The sequence below is a fragment of the Sceloporus occidentalis genome, unplaced genomic scaffold, assembly GCF_023333645.1.
Source record: "Sceloporus occidentalis isolate IW3139 unplaced genomic scaffold, rSceOcc1.0.p SCAF_173, whole genome shotgun sequence".
Taxonomy (NCBI): Eukaryota; Metazoa; Chordata; class Lepidosauria; order Squamata; family Phrynosomatidae; genus Sceloporus; species Sceloporus occidentalis.
Genome location: NW_028317153.1, coordinates 1,128,313 through 1,142,230, shown reverse-complemented (window position 1 = coordinate 1,142,230; position 13,918 = coordinate 1,128,313). Strand labels below are relative to the sequence as shown.

Here is a 13,918-nt window from a genome sequence, read left to right as displayed (position 1 = left end):
TTGGATTAATCTTTTGGAACACAAAAAAAAAAAAAAAAAGTGTAAAAAAAAAATTAAAGGAGAACAGGGATTTTCCAAATTATCCCTGATTGTAAGTCTTTCCCCCTAAAATACGTCTTCCTTTTCGCTTAAGTCCAGGAAGTGGCCTATGACTTCTTGTTTGGGATGATGGAAGGATTCCAATGGCAATGATGGCTAATGAATGAAGTTGCGTGAAATGTATCTTTAATGGAATATAAAATATATATCGAAACATAAGCGTTAAATAATAATATTAATAAACAGGGTTGGTGGTTGTCATTGCTGGGTTTAGCTCTACTTTTTCGCAGATGAGACATTCCCACTTTTAATCTCAATTCAGGTCCACCATTATCACCAGGTACTCTTCATCCCATCGGTTTGGTTACTAAACCCTTCATGCATAGAATTTAAAGAAAAAACAAAACTTTTTTTAGAGCCGGCCAAGCTCAACTGTAGCGTCCGAAGGTTTCAGGTGAATTTTCTTTGCTTAATACTTGAGTTGAAATAGGCCAGCAGGGGTGGCCGAGATATGTTGTTGGACCATGGAGCGCCATACTTTTCAGCCATGGGTCAGGAGACCGTGGAACGTTAGCTCGACGTAAGATCTTAATGCTTATAAGAAGCAGGGCCTTTCTACAACATGGTCTCAAGTAACATCATGTATCTTGCTGCAGAACCCAAGACATGGCAACCAAGGTCCATGAGACGCTCAACGACAACCAAGACTTAAAGAAATCAAATTCCTCATAAATGTGGCCACCACCACATAAAAAGTTTCTTGGGGCGTTTGGGATGACGGTCGTTACAAACAGTTCTACAAGACCCATCAAAAATTGTGTCCAGTCCTTATGTACTAAATATATTAACTAATATAAACCAGGGTTCCAAATGAAAAACTATTTAACAATTAGTTTAATTAAATATCGTCGATTTGTGTGTGAGGAGAATAATCTAATTATTTGCCCAACAATGGTTTGTTTGTTTTTTCTGTCATAAAAGTACATTTAAAGAATTAAGTATCCTGGATCATTCAATTACATTATTTTCTCAGCTTGTTAAAAAGCAAACATGAGTGATTGACAGTTCCCATAATTGATTATATTCAAGTTAAATTGGTAATACTTGGAGAGAATCGCATGATTCTATGGCTGAAAGGCTGTTCAGCAATCTATGAAGCACGGAGGATTAGAATTCAATTTCCAATCATATTGTTCCATTAATTCCAGGGAGCGAGAGTCGCTCTTTTCGAGTAACGACGGAACTCAAGTTGATGGACATTTGATCTAACAATGGATTTGTTGATTAACTGAAATATAATTAACTCTCGGACTTAAAGGCTTGAGGTTAAAAAAAAAAATTAAAGGAATTTTTTTCTGTTTTATTGCATTTGTGATTTCCACAACATTTCGGACATATATTCTTGTGTATTTGACATCATTTGTAGCTATAGTAACTTACTGTTGAATGTAACAAGTTCATTTAGCGGAGGCAGCCATGTTACCGTTTACTGCAGGGACTGGGTGGTCCGGGGGGCAATTCAGGAGCCGGTCCAAAAGCAATCACAAAGGGCCTTCCAACCTTGACTGTATGTGTTAGTGTGTATGTGTAAGCAAGGATATGTAGGTGTAAGTATGTGTGTTAGCATGAGTGTGTGTGCATATGTGTGCCAGTATATATGTGAGTTACGGGGGGGGGGAGTTAATGGGGCCACTTGGTTTTACGTGCCCCAACATTATTATGATGTCATTTTCCAAACCCATGTAAACATAGTTATTTATGTTAAAATATATACTGTATATAAGTGACTCCTCGTTTCTTTCAGGTAGATATGATATGTTGGTTCTCGAAAACACCGTGAAGAAGAGACGGTTCATCCTAAAACAGAGTAGCTTCCTATTGAAATACTCCAAGCCTCTAGCCATAAACTATAATAAAAAGAACCAAAGAAAGTGAGAACTTTGAAACTGATACATTCTTCAGTAAGACAAACTCTTCTCACATCGGTGGTGTGAATTTATGCATTACAAAGAATATGGAATTCCCTCAAGGGCAAGTTAGTGCCGGCCCGATGGGACATCCAGAAGGAAGGGCTTTCCAAACACGCAGCTACTTCTGCTGCCAAGGTGCTTCTGTATATATATATATATATATATTATATATACATATTATATATAACATATATTATTTAACCTTATTATGGCAAGATAACGATACATTTAAAGTAGGGACCAAGGAGTGGCCACAGCGAGTTACCCACCCAAGAAGGTCCCTATAGCCCCATCATATTGGAATGTAGATTTTACATTTTGTGATGGAAACTCATTGGCCCTGAGATGTTCTGAAAATGGCAATTAAGGATTTTTTATGCAAAGTTAAGGCATAATGGGGTTTTTTTCCCGAGGAAATGTCCTACTTCCTGGTCCTTGTAACCAGTTATAAAACATATTACAAAGGTTTTAATGGTGTTTCCATAATAAGCAGCCAATCAGGAAGGCATGCTGTGACGTATCAACCATTTTTATTACGGATTTTAAAAATTAATAAAAAAAATTTAATTATAAATTTTTTGGTGTCAGAGCTACTTTAAATATATTTCTAGAGTATTTTATTATAAATGTTGCATATTATTATTTATTGTTTTATGTAGCACCATCATATTCCGTACCGCTGTACAATGAGATATGATATATGTATAGCACGGTAAATATCCTTCTAATGCTGGGTAATATGTTACATGTATGTTCCATGTTTTAGAATTTAGCTATTTTTTACGCCTTGGTTTTGAGACGGTTTGAATGGGACGTCCGACCTCCAGTGATTAATTACCCGAGAACATTATCATCGAACCTGAAATTTTGACCTAACCAATTACCGAACTGTTGGTAGATCTTCCTCAAATTAACCACAAAACCGTTTCCGCTGCGTTATTAACGCTCAAAGATTATCTTTCCGCTTCAGCAGGCCTAGCTTTTAAAAACAGGGGGGACGCTATCCATTATCTGCTGAAGTTGGACGTTCCACCAAGGAAGACAGTTTGATGTCTTCTCAAACATCTCAAACGTCTCGAGCCAACCAAAAAAAAATAGATTTTTGGGTTAATAAAATATTTTTTATTGTATTAAACACTTTTGTTTCCATTTTTCATAATACATTTAATAAAAATACAGCTACGATTCTTGATCTAGAACATAGAATTTTGTTCTTCTTTATGAAACCAAGATTGTTCTTCCAAGACATCGGCCTATACAGCCTTGTATGTTCTTGATCCTGATAACCTTCACAATAAGTGCATGGGGTGTTATCTCCGGCTCTGGGGTAGCTGTGGCCAAATCTTAAGAATATCTTGAAATATGAAAAAAAAAATGTTCATTAGTGTCGGGGTAATAGATGGATCCACCTGTGTTAAAGGAAAAAATAGCTTTCGCCTCTTTATGGTACTTGAAGGCAGGTTTAGGGAACCTATTACTTGGATATCGAAGACCTATTTAATCAAATCTCTCTAATTATGATACATTTCAGTTACCAAGAATTAGATGGATTTTCAATCAGAGTCAACGTCGTCTTTAAAATATCTTCCAGATGCTCAGAAGCCGCCTTACTCTTCTTTTCTACGCCCACCTGCCCCATCTTTAGTTCTAGGAATTGAAAGAAAATGCATATTTTCAACAAAAAAAAAAATCTAAAAAATTCTGAAAAATCTTTATTCAACATTATGTTTTTGCCTATTTTATTTTCCCTTAAAACATTTTTTACTGAAATCTTTAAACCTGGAGTGTATAGAAGAACAAGAAAAATCTTTGGGAACAGCGCCACCTGCTGGCTCCAATAATACTTACACAATTTTGAACAAACATTAAATCAACATAGAAACTTTAATAAATAAAAACTATAAATAAATAAATATAAATTTCACTAAGTGAAAGTAAGTGTTAGGGTTAGACTTATTATTTTTTTTAAAAAAACATTCTAAAAACTGGTATTTTAAAAAGTTCTGGAAGGAGCATGAAATAGTTAAATTATGTTTCGCTGCAAACATTCTACTGAAAATTTATAGTAGTGGAGATCATGTGACCAGCGTGGAGCGCTGGCCAAAATTTTGCCTTTTATGGGCGTTGTAGTGGCTGTAAAAAAATAGTTAATTTGGCTCCATCAAATTTTCCTACATTTGTGGTAGTTTATGATTAATTTGCATAATATCCATGGCTTTTCCAGCGATGACTAATAACGTGCTCCTATATGACCAATAAACAGCCATTAACACTTCCCACTATTTAATGAATTATCGCACCCCGATTTCCTCTTGATTTGCCATTTTCTCTTCGATTGACCCGCGCAGCCCCGTCAGCGTCTAGCCTACGACATTACTTTGATGCTGAAAATTAGCTCCTGCCTGCCCTGCCTACTCTTGCTACATCGAAGACCTTAATTACCCAGCAAAATCTGTTTTACCCCCTTCTGGATTGTCTGTAGGTCACAAGTGTAACGTGGCATGTAAAAGCACGCCACCAACGTAGCCACAGAGGCGCCGAAACCTCCACCTTAGACAGCTCTGTATTGTTGAAACAAACTCTCTAGATCGCTTTTCTTACCTAACGGATTAGCTAACAAGAAATCCATGTCACGAGAACAAAACGCATTGTACGGTTACGCAAACACCCTTTTGTAGCAGATCACGCAGCGGCGTTGGGTTCTACGCGTTCCGCGAGTCTCGTTGATTAGCTCCTTCTTTCTTCTGAAAAGAGGCAATTATTGTCTTAAGCTCATCATTTGCAGGCGCTCTGGGTTCAACGTATAAGAAAACAGCCATAAACACCAATCACGCACCCTATTCTCTAGACGATTCTTCTTCTCCAATTTCCCCCAACAAAGTATCTCTAATACTTTTGGTGTCCACCAAAATTCTCTATAACCCAGTTTGAATGCAGGAGCCGGGACCCCAAAGGGAAAAGGGGTTTACGGAACTGGACAAAATGGTCACAATGTGGCCACCCAATCTACAAGAGCTGGAGGCCAACTAAGCTCATGTCTTGGTGCAGCTTTACACACACAGCTGTAGCGTATTTAGGAGACGTTCTCTGGAATTTGTTGGTTCGGCGTTGGTTGGTGTCCTGGAAAAAAACAAAAACTTTCCGAGCCATGCTTTAGTAACCAGCCAGATCCAATGGACACGCAAATACTGAAATACGTCAACCAGAATGAAATAAGGACGCTTGAGCGCCGTCTGCAGAACCTGTTCATCCGAGGCTCTCAGCTGTAAGACCAGAGCAAATAAACATTAATGGAAATAGTGTTTCTATGGAAAGGTTCCAGAGAAAGTAACGAGAGTTCTTGGGAAATCGGTTTTTCACACCCTGGATGGAGCATTTCCATGCTCATTCTATGAACTTAGAACATCAGAGGCTTAGATGTGATTTTAGAATGTACTTACTTTATGAGAGGGTGGTGGGTAAGTGGAATATCCTTCCAGCAGAAGTGGTAGAGGTTAATCCAGTGAAGGAATTTAAGTTGGCACGTGTATCTAGGACATAAGGCAAGGCTGAGAACCAAGAAAGCTTTATGTTTTTGCAACTCGTAGGAATATCTGCTAATAAACCCTGTCTGTAGAATTCTTTAGTTCTTTTTGACCGGGTAACTTCATTTTAAAGCCATTTGCCCTGAATCAAGTCAACTTGATGGTAGAATTTGTCATATTTTATTATCCAGTTTATTATCGTACCAGGCGACCTAGGAAACTAAGATCTACTTATTTAATGTAGTGCAATAAAAATGTAAAGCAAATCCGACCCACAAAAGTCTGCCTAGAACAGAAATATAAAGAAAAATATAATCTAATATATCGATAGTGGCTGATCAGTCCTCTTCCCGATTTATTAACGAGCCTGGGATACATACAGATCGCTTTGCAACATCGTCTCGTGTTCTGCATCTGTTCTCTGCAGCTGGTTATTAGAAACTCTCAGATTATGCACTGATTACTGCAGCGTTACGGCTAATGTGGTTATAGGATGTGCAAACGCACAACAGGCTTTCCAAGACATGAGATCGGTCATTAATATTCATAAGTCGAGGAATACGGAGACGTCTTTCCGGGTTCTAAACAGGAACATTTAGAATTCCAAGACTTAGATCACAAGCGCCATCTAGTGGATTCAGTAGGCATTACACATATCCCTCGTACATCAGGGGGGGGGGGGCGTGAAATTAGGAGCTTTGGTTCCACTCTTTCAATATCTGTTGTTAGAGGAGAAGACATACAAGTGTGCGCGGTTTATTACGTCTTCTGATAGTATCAAGGAGTACTCTGGTTACCTGTTTACCCAAACGGTATCAACTCCAGAGTTATAGGACTCTATCGACAAGAGGCACGTACATGGCCAATGGCCACAAAATTCTGCTTTTTGGTCAATGAAAAAAAAATTAAAAAAATCAAGGGACTTCTTGTTAAAAGCCATTCGCAGAAATAAAGAAGATACCAAAAGTTTGTTTTTTGTTTTGTTTTTTAATTTCCATCATAGTTATACAGTGACGAGACCAAGAAAACATCCAGATCTACGGCAGCGAAGACCTTCAAGCCACTTTTCCATTTAAACGAGGCATTGAAGGATTTTATCCGCAGACACACAGGAATTTTAGGAGCTGGTTGAAGCGCTGGAGACCGACGTGTTGGACCTTCCCATTATTTCATATTTAGGATCAGAAAGCGACCTCCTTCCGACATTTTCCCAAATCGCATTTCCTTTCGTAAACCTATAATGAATCAAGATTTTTCTTCCAAATGTGTAAATGCTACAAAATAACTATAAAAAAATACCTGGGAGCTTTCTAAATGGACTTAACCCTTTAATAGTCCACCCCACAGCTCATTGGCCTTACTTAAGGGTTTAAATATGTGGGTTATTAATATTCCACGGGCTTATTCTTAGCCAATGAGCTGCAGGATTTTTGGGGTTACGTTAATAGCTTCCAAAATCTATACGAAGCCTAAACTCCAGAAACGATAGCGAAAGCGGCGATTCATGGAAACGTATCGTAGAATTTCCAGATAACGAGGAAACACCAATTGCTTTGTTTGTGGGCAGAAAATTTGGGAGATGTTAAATTTTCTAGAGCGATCACACAACAAACCCACATTTATATTACGCGCAGGCTTTCATCTCTCGCGTTCCACATCGCTGTGTAATTCATTCATCTGGCTGGTGGTCACAGAAAAGCCCCTCGAGGGGCCGTATCTCATATATGGACCTTTACTGCTCTCTTTCCAACATTAAAGGGAAATGCTCACCATTTCTTATTCCCAGTATCAGAAAAAAAATGTTTTTTAAAACTCCTTATCAACAATAGAACGGCTCGGTCTTAATTACCCAGCCGGACTCTTTGACTAATGAAAGTCTATGGAGGAAGGGACTTCATTAGCGTTGTCATAAAGCATCAGCTCAGTGTGGTGTTTGAGCCGGGAAAGTCACCCAAAATATCACTTGACTGACAGCAACGGTGGCTCCAGGTCTGCAGATAAAGGGAGTTTATTGGAACAAACTTGGATTTTCACCTTTTAAGTATACGTCACGTACCTTGTAGATGAAAACTCTTTATCAATTTCATCGAGAGAGCGACCTTTAGTTTCAGGAATAAAATAATAAATGAATATAGTGGCAAAAACCCCCATCATGCCATAGAGGAGGAACGTCCACGGCAGACCGATAGAATCTAAAGTGGGGAAAAAAGTTATACTTTAAGCTCTAAACCCCTGATGCCCCTCTCACCCCCCCCCCCGATGCCCCTCTCCCCTCCCCCCCTGATGCCCCTCTTTTCTAGGAGGTCAGAATGTTTGCTGGGTATGAGGGGATCGCAGGGTTCTACAGCCCTAAAAGCCCCGATAATGTGTATAGAAACAGCAGGAAGTGGCTTTATAAATGAAGCTCTTCTGTATGTAACGTACGTCTATATTTTTTGGTTTCTGTTTAAAAACGATATTCGGAGACCCTACATACAGGATCCGCAGAGTAAATATACTTACCGATGACATCTAGAAAGGAAAGACTGACCAGAAGATTAGCCGCCCAGTTAAAGCTGTTGCAGAACGCAAACGCTCTTCCCCGGATTCCTTCCGGAAATATTTCACTGAGGACTAACCAGGTCACTGGGCAAAGAGAATGCAATAAAGACCAGCATTATTTTTAATTAATAAGAAGAATTGGGCATTTTATAATAAGAATTGGATTCTCTAAGACGACAGGGTAGAAAAAGAAAGAAAGGTGAGATTTGGGAATTTAAAAACCAAATTACAAAATAACAACTAATATCGGGCAAATTTTTACAGATATTGCATATTCCAACATCCAGAGAATAAATGACCCTTAGAAACTACTTTATAGTTACTATTACAACAAATGGAGTGTTTAATTTGGAACAAAAATGCCCCATTTTAATAAAAAGTAACCAGGAGGCGGAGTATTTGTTCTGCTGGCCTCCTATTGGTTGGAAGCAGAATCCAGGAGAAAAAAAACAAAACATTTTCTGAACTCGGAAACACTCATCAGCCTTAATTTTAATGACATATTTGCTTTATGCTTACTTGGTCCGAATCCAATAGAGAAAGCGCTTACAAAAGTCATCATACTCAACAGAGTAATCCAATTTAAAATAACGTGATCGTTAAGGGGCTGAGCGCCGGCAGCACGCGTCGTCTTGAACTTTGAGCTGTCTCTGCTCGGTTGAAGCGACTCCTCCGTACTCGACGCACCAAAAGAAGAAGAGGTTAGGGTTGTGGGGTTGCCAGTCCCACCTGGCGGAAGCTCTCTTGGCACCGAGACGCTCTGGCGGGTTTGACGGCTCCTTGTAGTTGCTCCATCAACGGCATTTGGAAACATTAGAGAAGAATTAGAAAGATCCTGAGAAGGATTCACCTTGGAAAGGAATTCACAGTCTTTGTGGCTGTCCAGTTCGATGTTAAAACATAAGATCCCGATCCCGGTGAGGGAGGCGGTCATCACCAGGCACCCGGCGATAAGCAAGATTCGCCGTCCGGCTCTGTCCGCGCAACTCAGGGCAACTAAAGTGGAGAGGACCTTGACCACCCCGAGTCCTACGGACGCTAGAAGGGCAGACGAATCGCTTCGGAATCCCACAGAGTGAAATATCGTCGAGGCGTAATAAAGAACGTTGGGTTGCCCTGTGAATTGTTGAAATAGGAGCAAGCCTAGACCCGCCAGAGTCCTGCTTCTCATATTATTTTTAGACTTAAAGAGATCAAAAAAAGAAAAATGTCTTTTTGGTGGATTTGGTTTGCCCTCGTCCTCAATGTCCTGCATTTCAATAAAAACACTGTCCGTAGATTTGGAAGGAAGGAAAAGGATACTGATGAACTGTATGGCGGCTGGAGAAATGGCCAGTCCAAACATATACTTCCAGCCCATATTTAAGTTTGATAGAAAGTAGTTCATTGCATAGGAAACGAGAATTCCCACGGTAACGCCCATTTCGTAGAGAGTCACGAGCATTCCGCGCTGGTGAGGGCGTACTATTTCAGAGACGTAAATGCAGCACGCCATGGATGAGATGGCTATGGCAACCCCAATGACCACTCTTCCGACGACGAGCCACCAAAAAGAATTAGACACGATTAAAATAAGACTTCCGACCAACACCACCACATTGCTGCCAAGTATTGAGGTCCTCCTTCCAGAACGGTCAATGACGAACCCTCCAAAAAGCGAAGCCAGAAGAGCGCCGACCAACAACGCACCGACCAGGACTTCTTGTTGGGAGCAGGTGAGGTACAAAGCATTCTTCAACTGAAGTAACGCTCCGGATATGATCCCCAGTTCATATCCAAATATGAGCCCACCGAGGGTGGACACAGCTGCTGCTAAAACAAGAGTAGCAGAGCTGACACCTAAAATAAAGGTAGATTTGGTTAGATACATTTGGAAGACCACCCTGTTATACAAAGACAACTTTATATTTCTATACATTGTTACATAGTTGCTACATAAAAGCAATACAGTAACCATTGGTGTTTGAAGGACTTATTTGAGCTTCTCTGGTGATCAGATGTGTTCGGTCTCCTATAAAGAGAACCAGAAGTATGCTTGGCTGTAAATTTGGCCAGTAGGCGCCATACCACAGAAGGGTAACGGGTTGATTTATTTACTAAAACCCCAACCACACAAAGCTTCCGATCTCTGAGCGTTGAGAAGAACATCAACCGAGGCAAGACCGAAACGTTGAGTCACAAACCAGAGTATGAAGCTAGAAAACAAAGTTGATCTAAACCAGTAAGTGCTCTTTATATATAAAGCTCCCTCTACCACTACCTCCTATGGTAGAAAACGGTTACATCACAGATGCGCAAGCCAAGCTGCAGTTTCCCTCATGTTAACAATTACTGATGGTGTCCTGGAAAAGCTGACTATACAGCACCCAAACTTCTGTATAGTCAGCTTTTCCAGGACACCATCAGTAATAAAGATTTATCTTTATAATTCTGCAAATGTTTCTTTTTCACGTTATTTTCTATCACCGCATTGAGTTGTTAAGAAGTTCTGAAAACTTCATTTTATTTAACCGCTGAAGCTTGTTTGCCTTAGACCAATTAAAGGCTATTCAAACACACAATGTGCTTACTTTGTGTCAACGTGATCCGCAAACATGTTTTTTGACAGATCACCAGAACGTAAACAGCATTTAGAATATATCAGAGATTTCCATGGAAGAATAAATCATAATTTAATGTGTTAAATAAAATAGAAATAATACATACCCATTTTTGCATTGATGGTCACCCAGGCAGCATCGCCCAATGTTATCGCCTCTTTAAGAGTCACCTAGAAGAAATCAGAGATTTGGTCAAAATCTAATCTGAGCTTTAAAAAAAAAATAAAAAATAAAAAATAAAAAAAAATTCAGAAATGGATTAACGTTCTAAACCATTGTTGGGTTTTACTTTACAAATAATGTTACGTTTCTTTCCACGTAACTTCCCTAGTTTATGAGAAGAATGTTCTAAACATAGAATGGAGGGCGTACCTGACATTGAGTTGCTGCAACAAGAAAACATTGTCATGAGGTGGCAGAACCAGTTTATTGAGCCGGGAGCTCGTCGTAACTGAAAAGTCGTTGTTTATTGAGCCGGGAGCTCCTTGCGCATCTGCGAGTTTTTACTCGGACAAAATAAAATGTAACAGAAAAGTCGTTGCTTGGGTTTCGGATGAAGAAGGATTCTGTTTCCTCCAGGCGTTGAGAAGGACTTTTGACCTCCTCAAGAAACAAAAAATAGGCCAGCGTTAGGCCAGACGGATCATGTGACCTCTTTTTAGGTTGAGTTGATACAATTTGAAGAAACACCTCAAAGAGGAAGGAGATGTCACTTTGTATCAACGTTGCTCAAAAATAAAAGTCAGGATTGAAATCATAAGTTAGCCGAGTTACATTGTCTCAATGCTGTCTTTACTATTTCCTCCCCGCCTGCGATACAAAACTCCGTGGGAGAGCTTCGTCAGAGGAAGGCAGTTAAAATAAAATCCAGAAATCATAAATTGTGGCGTTAAGCAGTGTCAGCAGACAGTAAACATCTTGGTGCTCATACCAGCCGAGAGCATTTCGAATGACACATCCAAGCCCTGTGATGTCATACATGCCTCTGATCCTGCATGATGAAATCATTTACATTTAAACGGATATTTACCGGTGTCTGAGGTCCAATTTTCTCACCGTTGAAGGCGTTTTAAATGAAGTATCACCCCCCTGCTTAATGGGTGAAGTGCGTGAATTTACAAGCATACAGAAAAACACCAGAATTCAGTATTTTTTTACCTGCAGGGAATCAGAAAAAATGCAGCTGACTTGTTCACACCTGCCAACAGTCTTGGATTTGTTGTGACACTCCCTAATTCGGTTTCCTTATCTCAATATTACATTTTAGGATTCAGGTTTTAAACTTGTGTTTAGATTTAAATGAAGGTGATCAGATTTTTAGAAAATGGGTTTTTAAGATCTTCATTAAACCCAAAGCTACAGTACAGGGGGGGGCTTTTTTGTTTGTATTTATTTTGGAGGGGATCGGTTTAGCAAACCACGTTTGTTTGCAGATGTTACTGAATTTATTTACCGAACGCACCTGGGCTGATCTCATCAACGTGTTCCAATTAAAGGGACGGTATTGACTCTATAAACAATCTGGTTTGTTTTTGCCGGGGTGACCAGAATTTCCTTTTTTTAACCCCCGACACTCATGGGGAAAAGAACGTATAGTTTAGGGCTTCATTTTCCGTAAGTATCTCTGGGCTCACGGCATCATCTGATCAAACTGAATTATAACACGAACTACCTGTCCGCATGCAGTTTAGTAAATAAAGCCTTATCTTATCCTAAACGCTGTTTAGTTAATAAAGCATTACCTTATGCTAAATGCAGTTTAGTTAATAAAGCCTTACCTTATCCTAAACACAGTTGAGTTAATAAAATATTCCAGATACCAGATTAATAGGTTATAGTAAAAGATGACATTTTTTGAATTACATTGATAACCAACCAGGGGCTTAAATTATCCGTCCCACCAAAAAAAGTGATGTACAATGTTACTCTATTTCTGTACGGTATTGAATAAAAATGCAGAGCTGACGTTATTCCCGTGGAATGATGGAGTTTATCGCAGATTAGCGTGGACGAGTTATACTCACGGGAGGGTGCGGTATGGAGTGTGCATTCCTCTGGAAAGCGTTCAGCAGTCACTCACTCACTCACTCACACATCAGGCTGCCTTTTTTTTGTGGGAGTGAATGTTTTTCCAGGAAGTTGGAAGGACGTGGCAGAGAGAAAATTCCTTTCTCCTCCTTTATGGCCGTGTGTGTGTTACGCGGGCATAAACTGCAAAGTTTAATCCAAACAAAAAAAGAGTTACAGAAAGAAAGCAATTAATCAGTGTTTAGTTCCCTGATTTCTTCCAGTGATTATGTGATTGTATATATATATATATATATATATATATATATATATATATAATGTAAATGGGTTTAGCTGTATTAGTCCAGTAGACACGATGTCAAAAAAATACTTTTTTTTACATTATATATATATGTGTATATATATGTATATATATATATATGTATGTATATATATATGTATATATATATATATATATATGTGTGGCCAGGCAAAAAGAAGCTCCTACAATGTTGCTTTGCTGTGTTATATGGATTCAATGCTGATAAAATGTTCAGTTCGTACATGGGGTACAGATTTTACCCAAGTTCCCTTTGTCTGTTAGTCTTTACCACTTCTGCTGGGAGGCTGTTCCACTTAAATGCCATTAACCATATACAGCACGGTTGGGAAGGGGCCAGGTTTCCTATAGAGACCGATAATACATTAGAGAAGGAAGTCTTCCGCAATGGTCCATCATAAATCTCCATAGATCTCCAAATCTTTAGGATAAGCCAGGGCTGGTTATCCTGAGAGTGGCAGGATTTATCTCGACAGAAGAGGGACTTTGTATTTGATGCCTAGGGCCGTCGTGTGTGTGTATATATATATATATATATATATATATATATATATATACTCGTGCGTAGCTTCGCGTCGCGTCCGAAGAGAATTACTGGTATCGATGTTAAAGCGGAAAAGTATCTAAAGAGATTATCGGAGAGGATTTAAAGGGTATGGTAACCATGGTAACCGCATCTATGATGTTAATTAGCAAAGGCTTAAAAGACTGGGTGATTTTTTTTTAAATGAGTGTCTAACGGCTCAATGGAGCAGATGTTCTTGAATGGGAACGCGTGACCGAGTAACTATTTCCTATCATTTATTTATTTATTATGGGACACATTTATTTGTTTACAAAATATATGTTTGTTTTTTATGCTGATCTACTTTATTGTATTCTATCATCATGGTTATT

The 13,918-nt window shown here is 39.2% G+C and overlaps 1 protein-coding gene across 1 annotated transcript in view; it reads right to left on the bottom strand.

Moving 5' to 3' along the window:
• The window catches only part of LOC149279289 (solute carrier family 2, facilitated glucose transporter member 10-like), a 66,914-nt gene extending 54,763 nt beyond the window's left edge, over nt 1-12,151 (bottom strand). The window contains exons 1-5 of the mRNA XM_089501393.1: nt 12,128-12,151; nt 10,781-10,844; nt 8,594-9,913; nt 8,036-8,158; nt 7,590-7,725 (exon numbers count right to left, since the gene is read on the bottom strand). Of these exons, the coding sequence (XP_089357519.1) occupies nt 7,590-7,725; nt 8,036-8,158; nt 8,594-9,913; nt 10,781-10,844; nt 12,128-12,151 (1,667 nt within the window). The remainder of the gene's footprint in view (nt 1-7,589; nt 7,726-8,035; nt 8,159-8,593; nt 9,914-10,780; nt 10,845-12,127) is intronic.
• Between the last annotated feature and the right edge of the window lie 1,767 nt (nt 12,152-13,918).